Genomic DNA, 19,752 nt, shown 5'->3' with positions numbered 1-19,752 from the left:
GCGGGGGCACAACAGAGCTACATAAACTTATGCATGGTGTGAAGACAGTGGACAGGGAGAAGTTTCTCTCTCTCTCATAATACAACCCCCCCGAATCATCTAATGAAGCTGAATGGTGGGAGATTCAGGACAGATGAAAGGACGTATTTCTTCATACAGTGCATAGCTGAACTGTGCAATTCGCTCCCACAGGAGGTAGTGATGGCCACCAACTTGGATGGCTTTAAAAGAGGGTTAGACAAATTCATGGAGCGTGAGGAACTGGACGCATCTTCTTTGTTGTGATGATCTGCCATGGGTGTTTTGCTGTGTCATAAGTCACTCAGGTCGGGTTGACAATCATGCTCATCCCTGTTTGCTTACTCGAGTCTGACAACAAATGATTAAAAACTCTTCCATTTTCCTATAATCATATTATGTGATTGTTGACCTTTCTCCAGTTCTGACTAAAATCTATCAGTATATACATCAGGGGTGAGCAATGTGGTACCTTCCAGATGTCATTTGACTCCAGCTGCCATCAGTCCCAGCCAGCGCGGCTAAATGGGAATTGTAATTTAACAGCTTCTGGTGGGTGCTACGTTGGCTGTCCCTGATATACATAATATCCCAAATCTTTAATGACTGATGGAGCCTCTCCTCCACCTCACAATTTTGGCTGATAGTCATTCTAGCTGCAGTAAGAAGGTGAATAACCGTTTCCTTATCTACCAATGGAATTAGACATAGCAAAATAGTGTAACTGAAATATCCAGAGGTAATATGTAAGCCATAATTAGTCTTCTAGATGGATCAGGAAGATTCAAGCTTCTCATAATCTAATCATTTGGGGACATATCTAGTAAATACGAGCTGTGTCTTCTCAGATAGAGTTACATCGCCAGTAACCACTTTTCTGTTCCTGCAGGGTATCCTCTAAGAGCCCTGCTGGATGACACAAAGGCCTGTCTAGCCCAGCATTTTGTTTCCTGCCATTGCCAGCCAGATCCCTCTAGGAAGTTTACAAGCAGAGCATGAGAGTAATAGCCCTCTCTGGCATCAGACATTGGGTGGCTGGGCTTCAGGGGCTGCAATATTGACCCTGAGAGATAGTGACTTATCCAAGACCATCCAGTGAGTTTTATGGATAAACAGAGGTTTTTAATTCAAGTCTTTCTGATCTGAGCCACAATACTGAACTACAGTAGTCCTCTAATAAGGAAAAAAAAGAGGGACTCAGAACCACCACTGCTTTCGAAAACAGATTCAAACCCACAGTCCAGGCTCTTAATCTCTCAGAGCCCCTGTGACAATAATTTAATTTGTGATTGCATTTCCTCAGGTCAGTCACCTCCTGGAAAGCCTACAATAAGAAGTTGCCGATCCTCAGGGAATGAAACATTTACTTGCTGGTGGAAACCTGATTCAGATGGTGGACTTCCTACAAATTACACTCTACTGTACAGCATAGAAGGGTATGTATGTATGTATGTATGTATGTATTTATTTATTTATTTATTAAATTTATACCCCGCCTTATGGCCAAAAGGCCCTCAAGGCAGCTTACAAAAACATGAATATAACACCACATCATAATACATCAATTCAATAATGCAATTCTCAAAATTAAATAACAAATAACATTATTAAAAGAAAAGAAAAAATATTTAAATGTGTCACAATAAGAGAACCGCATTCAGCCAGGTTTTTTTGAAGGTAAAAAACATTTGAAAGCCACTGCCTTAAAAAAGCACCTGGGACTGGAAGAGCCATTTCACAGCAGGAGGTTCTCTCCCTCTCAGCCTTGCCCAGGCTCCAGATAGTGGCAGAGTGTGTCCCCTGGTCATGGTTAAGACAGGCCTCTTGAATAGCAGCTCTACAGGACTCAGGCAAAAATAGTCTCCTCCCGCCGCTTCTTAGTGAGGATGGTTCCTGGTTTATGCTGGGCATCTGGATGGTTGGCCAGTTCTGGTGGGCATGAAGACACTGGACTCTCAAGGATAGCTTGCTTAAGGTCATAGAAGATTGCAGAGTCCTCCTTGGTGACGCCGCTTTTGCCAGCTCGTCCGGTTCGACCAATGCGGTGGATATAATCTGTGTTCTTAGCCATGTCATAGTTCACCACCATGGACACATGCTGGATGTCAATACCATGTCCAGCCACATCTGTGGTCACCAAAATATCCTTGGCACTAGCCTTCAGGTTGGAGAGGGCAAACTCTCACTGCTCTTGACCTTTGCTGCCATGAAATCTCCTCATTTCCAGTGGATCTTGCATATATGCTGACTCTGTTTAATATCTGCCAGCCACTCAGATGTTAAAGGCATGAGAGCCCTGCTGTCCTTCAGTGCTAACCGGAATCCACACGAAGAACTCCAATTCTGCTTTTAGGCTACCATCTTAAAGCACACTTAGGAAGCAGCAGAATTTGACTCTCTCATGTCTTTATTGCTCATTTGTTCTGATTTCTTTATGGGCGGGTGATGCGACCACAAGCATTCGTCCTGATTTGCTTGCAGGATGTTCACAGGTCTTAGGAGTGCACTGTCAGTGCTCACCACAGTAACACAAGAATCCCAGAAGGAAGGCATCACCACCTCTCCTCGCTCTCTGTGCAAAGCAGCCGAGGAGCTTCAGCCACTTTAAGAAGTGTCCTTTGTTCTTCCTTGCACAGATTCAGGAGAGGAAGACAACACTTTGTTGAAGACATTCAGAGTTGCAAGATAAAACAATGAGTAACCGTGCCACCTTCTTCCCCCTGAAAAGATTTTGATTAAAGTTCCAGGATTATGGTGCAATGCAATGCATGTCTACTCAGAAGTAAGCTCCATTGGGTTCAATGGGACTTACTCCCAGGTAAGTGTGTATTGGATTGCAGCCTTAATCTCTGTTTTCTCAGAGTGGCAAATAAGGCATGTTTTCACATAACATTTTTTCTGGAGTCCCAGGGTAGTATTCAGTATTAGACCTACCTAGACTAGACCCATTGAGGATAATAAACATGACCAACTTGCAGCCAATAGGTCTGCTCTGAGAAGGACTTAAATAAATATCCCCATATTTAAAAAAACACCATTCTCACAATTGCCAACAATGTGCACATTCATTGATGTGGGCCCAAGGCTATGCATGAACTCCCTCTCAACTGAGATTAGATAGGGACCCTCCTTGCTGAACTTCAGGCGCATGACTTAAGACTTTCTTGTTCCAGCAAGCATTTTAAGGCATGTTTGGTTTTAATATTTAGTTTTATGATAAAATTGTATGGTTTTGCTGCTTCATTTTCTGTGTGTTTTGTTTTTGTGTACACCACTTAGAAATGTGAATAATTAAGCAGTTTGTACCATGGACTGCGAAAAAGACAAATAATTGGGTGTTAGAACAAATTAAACCAGAGCTGTCACTAGAAGATAAAATGATGAAACTGAGGTTATCATACTTTGGACACATCATGAGAAGACAAGATTCACTAGAAAAGACAATAATGCTGGGAAAACAGAAGGGAATAGAAAAAGAGGAAAGCCAAACAAGAGATGGATTGACTGCACAAGGAAGCCGCAGACCTGAACTTACAAGCTCTGAACAGGGTGGTTCATGACAGTTGCTCCTGGAGGTCACTGATTCATAGGGTCACCATAAGTTGTAATCGACTTGAAGGCACATAACAACAACAAAGCAGTTTGTAAATGTCTTAACTAAATAAATAAATAAATAAATTAAAGATTTCACTGGAAGGAGGGCTCTTGCCTTATTGCTCTGCTTATGGGCTTTCTGAAAGCATCTGCTGTCCAACGGACAACATCTAGACAAAGCATCTGCAAGGAGGGCTTTTGGTCTGATCCAGTAGGCTCTTATATTTTTATGAAATAAATCCCCAATGACACCAAGTGGACCCAGCTCAGTGTTATGCATTTGCAATTGTGAAGTTATTAAGCTTAAGCTGACTAGTGAGTTCAGTACTTACCTACGTGCTTTATTTGTTCTGGTGAGTATGGACAGGACGTTTACTATTTTTAAATTATTTTATTTCAGAGGAGAAAAGGCCTATGAATGTCCAGACTATATAACTGGAGGCCCCAGTTCCTGTTATTTTGATAAAAGTTTAACCAGACTTTGGACAACATACAAGATCATAGTGAAGGCTACCAATGACATGGGAAGTAATATCTCTGACCCTCATTATGTGGATCTTAAAACCTTAGGTAAGACCAGAAATCCAGAAAGCCTCATGCAACTCACATTTAAATTATGGGATTTGCTCCCACAGGAGCTAGTGATGGCCACCAACTTGGATGGCTTTTTTAAAAGATTAGCAATATACACTGAGGATAAGACTATCAATGGTTGCTAGCCATTATGGCTATGCTCTGCTTCCACAGTCAGAGGCCACATGCTTCTGAATAGCAGTTGCTGGACACCACAGGAGGGGAGAGTGCTCTTGCGCTCTGGTCCTGATTGCAGGCTGCCCATAGGCATCAGGTTGGCCACTGTAAGAACAGGAAGCTGGACTAGATGGGCCATTGGCCTGATCCAGCAGCACTCTTATTATGCTCTGATGAAACAGAGCCTTGAAACAGAGCCTTGCTCTAAAGCAGTGATTCTCAAACGGTGCACCCAGGCACACTGGTGCGCCCTAAGAGGTGGCTAGGTGTGCCTCAAATATTATGAAAGTATATTTTAAAAATGAGAAGAAACCCATTTGTATAGGGTAAGTAATAGTTTTCTATAGTTTGTTATTTTTATTCATAGTTTCAAATATATTAATATATTTTTAATTTTGTACACGAAGTGCGCCAGAAAATTTTTATATGTTTTACAGTGCACCACGAACCAAAAAAGTTTGAGAACCACTGCTCTAAAGCAACATTTTTGGGTGGGTGAGTGGAACTAACTGATTCATCAGCATCATGATTTCCTCAAACATTGTCTAAACTCAGGCAGTGAAGGCCAAAGGCATTTGGAGAAACAGCAATTCTGAAAGCATGCTAGTCATTAGTGAAGTTTAAAATCAGAAGAGGGAAGAGTATTGGACTCTGATAACTTTGTCACTGGGAGCCATAGCTCAGTGTACTAGAATACGTGTTCCACATGTTTAAAGTCCCAGCCTTGGTTCCTGACCTGTCTAACTAAAAAGGCTGTTAGGTAACAGTGCAGGGAAAGATCTCAGTCTGAAATACTGGAGATCTGTTGCTATTCAAGATGGACAGTGCTAGGAATTGATCTATTCATCCATTCCTAGACAGTATCGGCCTAGATGAATTATTGATCTAATTCAGGGATGGAGAACCAGTGGGCCTCCAGATATTGCTGAATTAAAATATCCATCTTCCCTGACCATTGGTCGTTCTGGTGGAGCTGATGGGAGTTGGAGTCCAACAACATCTAGAGGGCTATAGGCTCCCCATTCCTGTGCCTCATTACACAGCAGCTCCTTATATCTTCTCCCTGTTGTCTTTTCATTTGATTCTATTAGTTCACATACAGAATCATCAATGGAGGTATCCTTGGGAGAAGAAATAAAAATACTGACTTCTGAACATTTCCTTTGTATAGTTAAGCTAGGCCCTCCCATGGATCTATCTCTGGAAGCCAAACAGTTGAGAGAGATAATGTATGTGTGGGCAAGATGGTCACCACCCCCACTGGTTAATGATGGAACAAGCTGGCAAACATGTTATTATGAACTGCGATTGAAGCCTGGAGGAGGGAAAGAATGGGAGGTAAGCAAGGTGCATTCTTTTGCTAATGGGTGGCCTTCCTCTAAAAATAATGAGATAGAAAGGTGGGTGCTGTTGCCATTCCCTTATTTACAAAGGAGGCTCTGAAAGACAGCAGCTAATGCAAGTCCACCATTTTGAAAACAAGACTTCAAACACTGTCATATACTGTTGTAAACCCTAGTCAAGGTTATACAAATGCACTGAACCTGTTTCATTTTGGACATCTTTGACTAAAATGTTAGGATAAGAGATGGGATTCTTCCACACTGGGCATTTCCTCTGGAATAGCCACACTGCCCTGTAAAAAGGGATTGAACACATACTCACATATACTGTAAACCGCCCAGAGAGCTTCGGCTATAGGGCGGTATATAAGTACAATAAATAAATAAATATGCATGGCATTCTGAACAAATGTTCTCCCTGTTCAGCTTCTTGGGTTTTTCCTGTTTCTTCTTCTTCTAGAGCTCAGAAAATCCACCTTTTTAATACAATGGAGCAGCTGTGTATTTTCCCCAGATATGAATGGCCTATTGCACAGATATGCAATAGGTTCAGTAGGGCTGGTTATTGGTGGAACAGATTGCTTTACCCATTTCCTGTTCGATGATTCATCTCTCCTCTGTAGCAATCAACTTTATCAGTTTAATCCTTCCCTTTCCAAATAGCATTGTCCTTATATCTGTTTCTTTCTGCTCCCATTGCAGCAGCAGGGGAGTCATGATTAAAGGTGGGAGTGATTAAAGGCGTGGGAAGGAGTAGTTTCCCTACATTATGTTCCAAATAAAATCATCCATACACCCTTCAAAAACACTTTTGGGGTTGGGAAAAGGAGCTGGGCAACGGGCTACAGAATGTTATGTCAGTTCCAGAAGTCTGGGAGCAGAGCTGCTATGTCAGAGTTGCCACTTAAACCAGAACAGCAATGATTGGGTGCTGTTAAGTCATCCATGTCTGGAAGTACCCAAAGAAAATCTTCAGGAAGAGACTGTACCTCGGTGGGGTGACACATCATTTACATGCAGACCGTCCCAGGTTAAGACCAATTCCTGGAATTTCTGAGTAAAAGGATCTCAAATAGTATTATTAGGAAAGACCTCCACCTGAGACCTGTTGCACAGCCAGATGGAGCAATGGTCTGACTCACTCTGTATAAAGCAGCTTCATATATTCAAGAGTAGTCTCTCTTGGCTAACATGTTTTTAGTGCAGTCTGCGTCTTTTCAAATCAGTGGAGAGGGTGTCACTGACATATGGGCCATATCCTTTCCTTGGTATATCCTCCTGTCAGGAAGGGATCATAACTTGGTACCAGAGTACATGATTTGCATGGACAAGGTCCCAGATTTAATCCTTCACATCACCATTTAAATGGATTAAAAAAAACACCTTTACCTCTGGAGAGCTATTGCTTCTACTCGGAACAGACAATAGCGAAGTAGATAATGGGTAAGGGCCATAGCTCAGCGGCAGAACGTTTGCTTTGCATGCAGAAGGTCCCAGGTACAATCCCTGGCATCTCCAGGTAGGACTGGGAATGTCCCTTGTCTGAAACCCTGAAGAGCTGCTGCCAGTCAGTGTAGACAGTACTGAGCTAGATGGACCAGTTAGTCTGACTTGGTTTAAAGCAGCTGTCTATGTTCTATATTATAATCTGAAATACTATAAAGCAGTTTCTCTATGTTGCTAGTAAATAAGTAGATTGCAAGCAGGATTCTGTTTCCAGGATGAATAAAAGAAATTTTAAAAATTTGGTCATCCTGCCAGCCTCAAAAAGTGACTCAGACATCATGAAAGGAATATGCTGAAGTAGTTTTGATTAATATGCTTAGTACATAGGGGGCTATGGAAAAAGAGGCCCACCCTTCTTACATGCTTTTCATTTCAAAGCTTCCTTGGAAGAACTGTTTAGATTCATGAGCATGACAAGCTTGATTTGTCATGTTAGCAATAAGAAAGTCCATTAAAACAGGAGCACTGAAAAGTGAAAAATATAGCTGTTTCCAAGGCCTGTTAAGTGTTCCTCTGTGTAGGAACAAAGTAAAATATCAGCAGGGGGACTGAAGCAAGTTAAGAAACTCTCATTGTACAGTGGCAGAGAAACTGGACGTTGGCTCAGCTGTGAAATGGATGCAAATGTCCATCCCAGAAAAAGTACCAAATGGTCACCAGAAAATGGCTCATTTTTTATATTTTCCTGCCTAAAATGTCCATTGAAATGTCTCTAAAAGAGAGAGGCTGGCTAAGTCATGCAGTGCTGTAGTTAAGTAATTTTAGACTCTAAATTTAATGGTCGTATACGGCAGAACCATCTCTTTAGATGGCAATGTAAAGAAGCTAAATGTTGGAAGTTTCAGGACAGACAAAAGAAAGTACTTCACAAAGTGCATAGTTAAACTATGGAATCTGCTCTCACACGAGGCAATGATGGCCATCAACTTGGACGGTTTTAAAAGAGGATTGGGAATATACATGGAGGATAAGGCTATGAATGGCTACTAGCCCTCTGTAGTTGGAGACCACAGACTTCTGAATACCAGTTGCTGCACACCGCAGGAAGGTAGAGTGCTCTTGTGCTCAGGTCCTGCTTGCGGGCTTCCCACAGGCATCTGGTTGACTACTATGAGAACAGGAAGCTCGACTAGATGGGCCATGGGCTTGATCCAGCAGGCTGTTCTTTATGTCCATTTTTGCATGTAATGGTAAGCCAATGTTTGTGACTTATACCATGATGATGTACTGCCTTCAAGTCGATCCCAACTTATGGCGACCCTATGAATAGGGTTTTCATGAGGCTGAGGGTAGTGACTGGCCCAAGGTCACCCAGTGAGTTTCATGGCTGTGTGGGGATTCGAACCCTGGTCTCCCAGGTCACAGTCCAACACCTTAACCACTACACCACACTGGCTCTCAACCATACTGTGCATGAACCACATGTTGTGCATGCAGCCTGATGGTTTCTCCTTCACTCCCCCACTGGTATGCACAGGTTAAAAAGCCATGAAGGGGACAACTTAGCATTACATCCAAACCTGGGATCATACCATGGTCCTAACTCACTAACCCAATAACCTTGGCTTGCCATTATGTGCAATTGCACCCAATGTATTTTTCCTTTGCTTATTTCAAATGCTAGCTCTGCTGCTTTGAGGGGCCCTCCTTCTCATTTTGCTGAGTATGGATGTGTGCCCAAAGTCCTGTCCTGTTAGCACCACAGAAGTCATGGTCCTTAAAAGGGGCCTATGGATTGTGGACCCAATCCAGACAAATCACACCAGTCATGCTAGACGTCCTTGGCAGGGAATGAGACCTGGTGGTGGGTTGAATGGTTTGGCGAAGTCACACAGTGTGCAGGCTTGATCTGAAATTGATGTTATTTTATTTATTTGCAGATATGTATCCTCTGCCCCCATTATTCAATCCTAAAAAGACTAGGGCTCCTAGAGACCTAGATCAGAGGGTTCCAAGTTGTGGTCCATGGACCACCAGTGGTTGGCGGGCTTCATTCAGGTGGCCCCAGGCGTTTCCACATTAAATATGCATATTGATTTATTAATTGTATTTTTATTGCTTCTTTTAGTTCTAAATTGTATTTTATTGTATTACAATTGTAACACAATAAATTTAATATAGCATAAGAAATAAAGAAAGCAATTAACAATTAAAGCTCATACAGCATCTAGCACAGCACAATTGCTCCAACCAGCAGAAAAATCATTAAGTGGCCCTCCAAGACCTTCAACAATTTTCAAGTGGTCGGGGGAGGGGGAGATTGGGAACCACTGACCTAGATAATGGAGTGCCAAGTGCTCTAGAGATTCTTGCTAGAATAGAGGCATCATTTGGATGTCATCCTTTTAAAACCCAGCTGCTCTTCAATTCTGTTCGTTTCCATTGTCTTTACTCCTTCCCAGATTCATTTTGTTGGAGAGCAAACACAGTATCAAATATTTCAGCTGCGCCCAGCAGTGAAATATACAATTCAGGTTCGCTGTATAACAGACCACGGTGAAAGGAGTGAATGGAGCCCTGAAGGCTATATCCAGCTTCCCAGTGGTGAGTCAATCATTCATAATTCTCTGTTTTGAAAGGTCATAAAGAAGCTGTAAGAACATAAGGAGAGCCCTGCTGAATCACAGCAAAGGCATCCAGCATTCTGTTCTCACAGTGGCCAAACAGATGCCCATTGTGGGAAGCCTGCAAGCAGGACTTAGTGCAACAGTGCTCTCCTTACTGGAAGTTCCCAGCAACTGCTTTCCGGGGCATACTGCCTCCAACACTGGAGGTAGAACATGGCCACTGTGAATAGTAGTTGAAAAAAAGAGGCAAGCTCTGGTACTATAAAGATTATTTATTTACTTGCTGTCAGGGCTCGCCCCAGGCATGCCGAGGCCCTTGGGTATCAGCTTCCCCCAGGCCCTGGTGTGTGCGTGTGCGTGCGCGTGTCCCCCCACCTACCTGTCGCCTGTCTTTTAGCATTGCCATTAACCAACATGGCGGCCACAGTTTCCCTAAGGGGATGAAGCCTCCGCCACCATCTTGGTTGATGGCATGCGTGCGTGCTATCCGCATGCATCTCTGCCATCAACCAAGATGGCAGCAGGGGCTTCAGCACCTTAGGGAAACCTCGGCCGCCATCTTCATTAAGGGCAATGCTAAAAGGCAGGAGACAGGTAGGTGGGGTGAGGGAATGGCGGGCAGGCGGAAGCTCCTGCCCTGCAATCTGTGGCTGCTGCCTCTCAGGGGCCCCTGTAGCTCCAGGGGCCCCTGTAGCTCTGGGGGCCCTCGGGCCAGTGCCCCACCTGGCCGCCCTTTAGAACCAGCCCTGCTTGCTGTACTTGTTTCAGAGATAACTTCTTCAGGAGCGGTGGAGCCATTTAACCTCTTAGCTCTGCCAAATTCTAAAGCAGAGCAAAAAAGCAAGTAAATAATCTTTTACCAAAGCACCACGCAACACTATTCTTAGGGATGTTTTTAATTCTGTCTTTTAATTTTTAATATTTGGTGGGATTTTTTGTAAACCTCTTAGAGATTCTATTTACAACCATGTGGTATGTAAACTTTGTTAAATAATTAAAAAGAAATACATTTGCCTGATCCTTTTTTAAAAGCCATTCAGGCTGGCAACCTGGGGGGGCAAATTTGATAGTTTGCCTATGCCCTGTGTGAAGATGTACTTTGGGAAAGTAGTTTGAGAAAGCTGAAAGTCTGTAAACCTGATGTTTTAGTGCTAAATTGCACATTACACACAAAAATGTATGCAATAAAGCTTCAGTGGCTGTTTCTTATAGGCAAAGCAGCTTTGGGAGAGGATAGTTGGCAGAGAAAAGGCTGCTGGAAGTGCTTCTTACCCTGCCTCCAAGCTCTATAGCCCTCTAGGGGTTCCAGGTGCGTGTTCGCCTTGACAGTCCAACAGAAGAGTCAGGAAACTCAAATCTCTTTAGGATGTTTGGAGGTTATTTAAAACAACTGTAATAGATCCTCAGACAAAATGTATTCCACAGGTAGGGACGGGGGAGAAATTTGATTTCATTTGCGTTTGAAGCTGAATTTTCAAATTTACACTTTCCAAAACAATATGAGAACCAAAGAAAACCAGCCAGCCATCAAAATTTGCACATCCAGATTTTGTAATGAAGTTCTCCAACCATCCAGTATTTTAAAAAAATTCATGTATTAGGGGAAAATGTGCACAACAGTGAATATATTAGTGAAAGTAACATAAAAAGATGCATTATATTTGGTGAAACTGTTTGCAAAAAATGTGTTTATCAGCAGAAATTCACACTAAAATGCTGAAAATGTTTCATGAATATTTTTTTTTAAAAAACTGCAAATTGCCACAGAAATTTGGAGAATTTAAGATTGGAAAAATGAGAAACTGAAAGAACCAAAATTGACAGATCCTTTCAACCCTATCCATGAGGCAGGAAAAGTTCAAACAAATCCAAGAAGAACCTGGCATTGTTCACAAAGACCTAACAAGTAAAGGTAGCTATGTTTGCCGATAAGAAAAACATCCAAAATTTGTATTAAGCCAATATTTTTATTTGGCCAGCCAAAAAGATCACAAAATAGTATGCAAGTTTACGTTCCAGGAAGCCCAAAAGCGTGCACTCTATATTTTGTGATATTTTGGTTGGACTAAAGAATTTTTTTAAAATAGAAAACATGAAGTTTTTTTGTTTTTTTGTTTTGTTTTGTTGAAAAATTGAGGTCTTGCCCAATTGAGAATAAAACAACACAAATGTAAGTGGGCAACTAATGTGACAGCAAGAGAAAAAAAGGATTAGAGAAGCATATTGATTAAATATAAAGACAAACAATTGACTTTTGTTTATGTACGCTGGAAACCAGCCAGGGAGGTAGCTGGACCATCAGACAACACAGGTGCAAAATAACTACTGAATGAGGATAAGGAGAGTGCAGAGAAGCAACATGATTTTTTTTGGTGTGGATCTTTCCTGTGACAGACACCCACATCTGACTCAGTTTGGGGTTTTTTCTTTTTCTTGAGAGCTAAGGGCTCCTTCAGACCTTTTTATTATGCATTCATGACGATTTGTCCACATGATGGTATCAGGGTGTTTATACACAATCCTGCTTTCAATACTGTATATGCCTGCAAAAGGCTTGGGGGCAGATTGCAGCATTTCCAACTGATGCGTGTCCCATCATTTTCTACTAAAATCCTGTAACTTTTCCTACCACAAATGCTTCAGGGTGTTTTTGTTGTTGTTGTCGTCTCATGTTTTGTTGCACTACAGTCAAGAGTGCCCCCACAGGCAGCAATAATGCGGTAACATTGGGGAAGCATCACAGGACAACTATTAAAGCAGAATGGCGTGTGGATAGTCCAGTAGAAATACACGGCTACTGTAATATTATTGGGTCAATGTCGTGTTGCAGAATATACCTGCAAAAAAAAAGTGGGACAAAAAATCTGGAACTATCCTTTATTGAATTATTTATTTATTATTTGATTTATATCCCACCCATCCTCCCAGCAGGAGTCCAGGGCAGCAATCTTGAGCACAGATCATAAATGCACAATAAACAGAACATTTGGAGAGGCCCTCGGAAGCTTTTCCTAAGGAGGATTGCCCATATTCACTTCGAATTTCACCTTAGGTGAAACCTAGTGACTGATGACTTTCAAGTGAATGTGTGGGTCAACTTAGTGTTATTTGTTTCATGTTTATCCTTTCTTTCAAGGAGCTCAGGCTGTTCTATTTCCCTCAAACACCCTCTCAATTTTAGCCACACAAACCCCCTGGTAATTAGGTTAGGTTGGGAGATAGCACTCAGCGAGCTTTGTCATAACTAAGCAGGGATTCGAACTCTGGATTCTGGTCCTGGTCTGACACTTCACCACACTGAAGGGCTGCCACACAGAAGATGGAAGGGACTTGTTCTCTGTTGCTCCAGAGGGCAGGACTAGAGCCAATGGGTGGAAATGGCAAGGGAACAGTTTTCAGCTAAACATTAGGGCAGCCTTTCCCAACTTTTGGGTCCCCAGATGTTGCTGGACTACATAATTCCTGACCATTGGCCATGCTGGCTGCATCTGATGGGAGTTGTAATCCAACACCATCTGGGGACCCATAGGTTGGGAAAGGCTGCATCAGGAGACACTTCCTAGTGGTAAGGGCTGTTCAACAGTGGAACAGGCTCTTCTTCACTGGAGTTATTTCAGCAGAGTCTGGCCATTCATCTGTCAGGGATTCCATAGTTGCATGCTGAATCACAGGTCATTTACTGAGCAGTGGGTTGAACTAGATAATCTCCATGGCTCCTTCCAACTCTTTCATTCTGCTTGCTTAATGGACTTGCCTATCTCTTTCTATCCAGGTCAACCTCCAGGAAAGCCAGAGTTAATAAGATGTCGCTCTCCCGAAAAAGAAACTTTTACTTGCTGGTGGAAGCCCAGTTCCGATGGAGGTCTCCCTAGCAATTACACTCTGTTCTATAACAAGGAAGGGTAAGGAACTGTAATGAAGAGAGTTGCTTTACGCAGCAGAGTTCATTAGAGATATAAGATAATATGAAAGATGGTGTGTTTACCTTAAACAAAATAAGCTCATTTTATTAAGAAAGTACACGTGATAGGAAAGCCTAATCATCGACGCTAGCTGAATTCAAAAGGTAGGGAGAGAGAATTGTGGAGAAAAGAAGGAGGAAGTGGAAATGATGATGGCCCTGAGAATATCAGTCTAACCAATCAGAGGCATGCTGAAACTTGAGGAAAGAAACAAGGAGAGAATTCAAGCAGGGGCCCTTTCAACTGACTAACTATATCTATTGCCCCTACTGGTCAATAGATTCAAAGCACACAACGAGACAATGCATTGATTGAAGTGAAATTTCTGATCCCCCTTCTCATTGTCTTGCATCACTTCACAAAGATCCTGAAAATGCTGTCTGGGCAGTGGCTTGGTAAGAACATCTGCCACCATTTCTTCTGTTGGGCAGTACTTCAGCTCAATGAGTCCTTTCTGTTGCGCATCTCTCACGCAGTGGTAGATGTGCTTTGTTTGTGGTGTCAGCCTTTCTGATTGGGAGAGCAACTTATAGCTCTTGTTGTCTTCATGCATTGTGGTTGGCTTTGGTTCATTGATTCTAAAGTCTAAGAGTAGTCTATGTAACCACATTGCTTCTTGACAAGCTTGTGCTGCAGATGTGTATTCTGCTTCTGTAGAGGAGAGAGCTACAACTGATTGTTTCTTACTAGCCAACTGATGACTCGACCATAATAGAACAGATTCCCACTAGTGGACTTTCGGTCTTCAATGTCTTCAGGCCAGTTTGCAGCCATATAGCCCATCAGTCTGGGATTACTGTTTGCAGGTAGCATCCATTTCAGATCTGCAGTTCCCTTTAGATATCTTCCTGTCCTCTTGACTGCAGTCCAGTCTTTCTTTGTTGGTGCATTAACTTTTCTGCACAGTATCCCAACTGCTGCTGCAATGTCCAGTCTTATTACAGTTGATATGTACAGGAGCTTTCCAATTCCTGTCCTGTACTGACTGTTGTCTTGCAATGGTTCCTTGGTCTCATTGTCTTTAAAGTAGCCCGCTTCCATTGCAGTTTCTGTCACATTGGCTTCTGTCAGCCCAAGGTGCTCTATCAGGTCCATTATCTTCTGTTTCTGGTAAATGAAGAAGCTTCCATTTTCTCCCCTTTCTGTCTGGATTCCAAGATAGTAAGAGATGTCTCCTAGCTCTTTCACTTCTATTTCCTTGCTAAGATTTCTCACAATTTCATCACTGTCTTCCTTGTCTTGGTGACTAAGACCAAATAATCTCCAAAGGTCAAGGTGAATGTCCATCTTTTATTTCTGAACCTCGAGTGTAGGAAGGTGTCAGCCTTTCCTTGCATGAACCCTTCCTTAAGTAGTAGTAGTTGGTTTAGTTTGTCTTTCCAGGCCCTAGTGGCTTGCTGCAGGCCATAAATGCTTTTCTGAAACTTGCACACTAGTCCTTCTTTCCCAAGTTCTTGAGCCCTGGTGGTTGCTGCATGTCTCCACAATGTCTCCACAAAGGAAGGCTATCTTTACATCCAAGTGTTGAACCTGTATCTTCCTTGAGGCAGCAGTACTGAGGAGTGTCCTTACAGAAATGTGTTTGACCACAGTTTCTTAATAAACGTCACTGTACTTTTGAGATATCCCCTTCTGCATCTCATTTGGTTGTAAAGACCCATTTACCTTTTGGTAATTCTGTAAGAGTCTATGTTTTGTTTTTGTGAAGAGCTTCTATTTCTTCTCCAGCAGCTTGCAGCCATTTGTCTTTCTCAGTATCCTGCATCTGTTCAATGTCTCACCAATTGGAGGGATTTGGTGTCTCCTCCACTCTGGTTAAACAAACTGAAATCCTTTTATTAAGAAAGTACCCGTGGATAGGAAAGCCTAATCATGCACCCTAACTGAATTCAAAAGGTGGGGGGAGAGAGAATTATGGGAAGGAGGAGGAGGAACTGAAAGTGATGATAGCCTTGAGAATATCAATCTAACCACTCAGCGGCATGCTTAAACTTGAGGAAAGTAACAAGGAGAGAATTCAAGCAGAGGCAACTGATTACATCTATTGTCCCTAATGGTCAATAGATTCAGAGCACACAGCGAGACAATGCATTGATTGAAGTGAAACTTTCAACAGTAAATAGTACTGGGGTTTTACTGTTGTCACATTCTGCATCTCTGAAAGAAGTCTGCTCGTAGCTTTTCCCACAGGACAACTTATTCATTTCCAAGTGATGGAAATAACAGTGGTATGTTTGATTTGTATTTCCTTCTCATTCTTCTTCCTCCTGCCCTCGCATTTTGTTTTTCAGAGATGAAACGTACTATGAATGCCCTGACTACACAACAGCAGGACCCAACTCCTGTTATTTTGATAAAAAACATACTTCTCTTTGGGTGACGTATAATTTCACCATAAAAGCAACTAATGAGAACGGGAGTGATGTCTCTCAGCCGTATTATGTGGATGTGGCTAATATAGGTATGCAGTACAAATGTGATTCTATGGGAAAGCTCTGGCAAAAATTTTTTTCTAAAGATCCTAAAAGCTGTGGCCCAGAGTTTGATGTGCACCTTATATACTCTCAGCCCCACAGTGGGCAGCCATGTGTCTTGATTAGGGATAGAGGAGAACTTCAAGACGTTGGCATTTTAATGAGAAACTACCAAATTTGCACTTCTTGAACCAGTACGCATTATATGTTTTCTGTAGTGAAGGTCTGGTTTCTCCAACACCTGGTACATCACAATTTGTTTAGCAAGCTGCATTCAGTTTGGTGGGTCACTCAATACAGGCTTGGCATAGGTTCTATGTATGCACTGTCACCTATTTATAAGCAAAGTTATAGGCTGCTTTTTTGAGTATAAGTTAACTGTGGACTGCCTGAAAAACCACTGCTGACATGCACATTCCTGAGAGCAGGCCCCACCCACCTCGAGGAAAGGGCAAAAGTGGTTTGGTGGGTGGGGCAGAGCTGCTACTCTAGCTTCCCAGCAGGTGGCTCACTGTTGCTTATCAAGAGTGAGAGGGGTGAGGCAGTGGAGAGGTCTGCATGGTGCAAGCCCACTGGTGGAGCCAATCCTGTGCTCCTGTTGGAGTGGTTGCACCACAGTGGTTGCCTTGCCCCTCTCCTTCTCCCAGTAAGCAACAGGGACTGACTTGCTGGGAAGCTAGTGGCTCCAGCTCACCCGGTGAGCCACATCTGGTAAGGGAAGGGGTGCCAGGGCAGTGAGCCTTCCAGAGTACTTGAGCTGTCCTTAAAATGGAAGCACCTCACCTGAGTGAAGTAGCACTTCTTTCCCTAACAAGAGCAGAGGGTGAGGACAAGGAGGAAATGGACACAGTGGAGGCACTAGGCAGGAGGAGGTGGCAGTAGTGGGCAGCATGGTGGGATGGAGGCACTTACCTGACCAAGGCCAGCACCAGTCCACCACGGGCTCTTGGACAACATCCTGCAGGAGGCCCTGAACCCCTCCTATGCGTGTGTGTGCACACAGACTTAAATACGCCTGGTTGCACCACCTTCCACATCAGCCCACATGCCTACCCTCACCCAAGATGGCAGCAGGGGCATGTTGATGCCTCCACCGCTATATTGGGTGTTGGCAGGCATGCTCACTGACATATGAGGTGGCACAACCGGGAGTATTTAAGTGCCTGCCGGCTGCACATGTATATGGGGTGATGTTGGCCAGGAGTGTGGAGCTCCTGCTCCACAATTCATGCCACCGTCCAGTTGTGGCCCGCGACCCACTGCTGGTGGGGATTCCGGAGTGGGAGGTCCACCCTTCCAGCTGCAAGGGCCCTCAACTAGTGGCAGGGGTCCTTGGCCAGCTACAGGGCCATCAGCCAGTGCCCGACATGGCCACCCACTGGTGCCGGGCCTGTACCTGACCTCATGGCAGGTGAATCAGTCAGTCAGTCTTTAAAGTTTTAACTATAGGTTGAAATGGAAGGTGGTGGGTGAGTCACTGCTGCCTACTGTGAGGGAGAGGGAGAGGCAGCAGGGTGCCAATGCACTGGCAGGAGTGCCAACTTGGCTTAGCCGGTGCATTTGCACCACACCAACCTCACTGCTGCCTCGCCCCTCTCTCTTCCCCTCCTGATAAGCAGCAGTGACTCACCTGCCAGAAGATCAGGTATGTGCCTCAGTCCCCACTACGCTATCCACTACTGGAAGATGGTCATAGCATATACCAGTTTTCTGTGCCGCAAGGATATCAACAGCTAAAAGGAGAGTCCAAAGCATGCATTCACGTCACTGTGTGAGCCTCTTTTTGATGCCTGTCTGAACATACAGCGGGCTAAAGAGGCCCTTCAGCAATATGTAATGGCGATACAGAAGAAATGTAATGGAAAAGGACGGCTTGTACATCAGTCCTCTTGGTGTGAAGTGTTTGAAGAGTGTCTTGAATAAATAATCATATTTTTTATGGCAGAGGTTCCCAAACTGGTCTGTGGGGCACCGGTAGTCCATGAGCCTCCTTTGGAGGGTTTGAGGCATGTCTGCATTTAAATATTCATATTGAGTTTAAATTGTATTTTTATTGTTTCTTTTATTTCTTGTATTACATTTTGTGGTATTACAGTTTGACTTCTATGGAATGCAAACTGTACTATATTAAAATGCAATGTAAGAAATAGAAAAAGCAATAAAAATACAGTTAAAAATCATACAGCAGCTAGCACAACGCATTATAATTGCTACAAGAGGCAGAGAAATCGTTAAGTGGTCTGCCAAGGCCCTCAATAATTGTCAAGTGGTCCATGGGGGCACATGAAAGATTTGGGAACCACTGCTTTAGGGTCTTTTTCATATCCGGGGAAGACCTTTTTTATTTACCCAGGCCGTTTAAACCTGTATTTTAAAACAAACCCTAGACCTTTGTTGTTTTAATGTGGTTTTAAATAAACCTTAAGCTCTTAGTCTTCTGATGCGGTTTTTAGCTGAGGTAAATCGTTTAATTCTGTCTACATTAGAAGGAAAAGTTTTATGTTGTCGCTTGTGTTGCTTTTTGCTGTTTGCGTTATTGTATTATGTTAATTTCTGCTTTGTAATCCACCTTACAGCATTTTATTGATCTTCTGTCAGGTGCATTTAATCAATAAATATTCTCTGATCCTTCTTTTTTCAGTTCAACCAGATCCTCCAGAAAACCTGTCCCTGGAATTTGAGAAAAAAGTATATGGACAGTATCTGCTGTTGAACTGGTCTCCACCTTCACGGGGTGACGTCAGATCTGGCTGGCTAACCCTTGAATATGAGTTACACATAAAACCTGAAGAGGGTCAAGAGTGGGAGGTAAGGATATGATTAGCTTGTGGGTCACTTCCAGATAAGGATGGGGAGAAATTTGATTCAGTTTGAAATTTAAAGTAGAATCCATCAAATTTGCACTTCCTGAAACAATATGAGAACCAAGACACAGCCATCCTTCAAAAGTCACATTTGTCTGAATTTTGTGTTGCAGTCTCCAACCAATGTTTGCAAAAATGCATATATTAGGGGAAAGTGTGCATAAAATGAATATACTAGTGAAAAATAGCATACAGAAATGCATTATGTTAGAAGAAATTGCTTGCAAATATATGCACATTATTTAGTACATTTATATCCCTCCCTTCCTCCCAGAAGGAGCCCAGTCATTGGTCAAAACTGCATACAAAAATGTGTTTGTTAGGAGAAATTCCGACTCAAATGCTGAAGAATTTTCATGAGGATTTTTTTAAAAAATTGAAAATTGCTGCAGAAATGTGAAGTGAATTTGAGATTGGAAAAATGAGAAGCTGAGGGAACTGAAACTGACAGACTCTTCCATCCCTATTTCCAGATGGCCTGTTTATTGAGCATTCAGCCTGACCACTGTTGTCCGTGCGCTGGTAACCGCCAGGCTGGATTACTATAATGCACTCTATGTGGGGCTGCCCTTCAGGTTGGTCTGGAAGCTGCAGCTGGTGCAAAATGCGGCGGTGCAACTGCTGACTGGGGAAGGATATTGCAAATCTGTTACCCCACTGCTGAAAAAATTGCA

The 19,752-nt window shown here is 43.0% G+C and overlaps 1 protein-coding gene across 10 annotated transcripts in view; it reads left to right on the top strand.

Annotated features, from left to right (window-relative positions):
• The window catches only part of PRLR (prolactin receptor), a 255,714-nt gene that overhangs the window by 221,762 nt on the left and 14,200 nt on the right, over positions 1–19,752 (top strand). For 8 of the 10 annotated variants that reach the window (XM_061616207.1, XM_061616167.1, XM_061616197.1 and 5 more), the window contains 7 exons: positions 1,322–1,454; positions 4,013–4,182; positions 5,534–5,700; positions 9,614–9,755; positions 13,551–13,680; positions 16,032–16,201; positions 18,856–19,022. In XM_061616207.1, the coding sequence (XP_061472191.1) occupies positions 1,322–1,454; positions 4,013–4,182; positions 5,534–5,700; positions 9,614–9,755; positions 13,551–13,680; positions 16,032–16,201; positions 18,856–19,022 (1,079 nt within the window). Of the gene's footprint in view, positions 1–1,321; positions 1,455–4,012; positions 4,183–5,533; positions 5,701–9,613; positions 9,756–11,553; positions 11,691–13,550; positions 13,681–16,031; positions 16,202–18,855; positions 19,023–19,752 lie in introns of those variants that run through there. The other 2 variants (XM_061616234.1, XM_061616253.1) reach the window with 2 other exon arrangements.

The sequence above is a fragment of the Rhineura floridana genome, chromosome 1 (genome assembly GCF_030035675.1).
Source record: "Rhineura floridana isolate rRhiFlo1 chromosome 1, rRhiFlo1.hap2, whole genome shotgun sequence".
NCBI lineage: Eukaryota > Metazoa > Chordata > Lepidosauria > Squamata > Rhineuridae > Rhineura > Rhineura floridana.
Note: the sequence above shows the minus strand (reverse complement) of the source record. Positions and strands in the feature narration are given on the sequence as shown.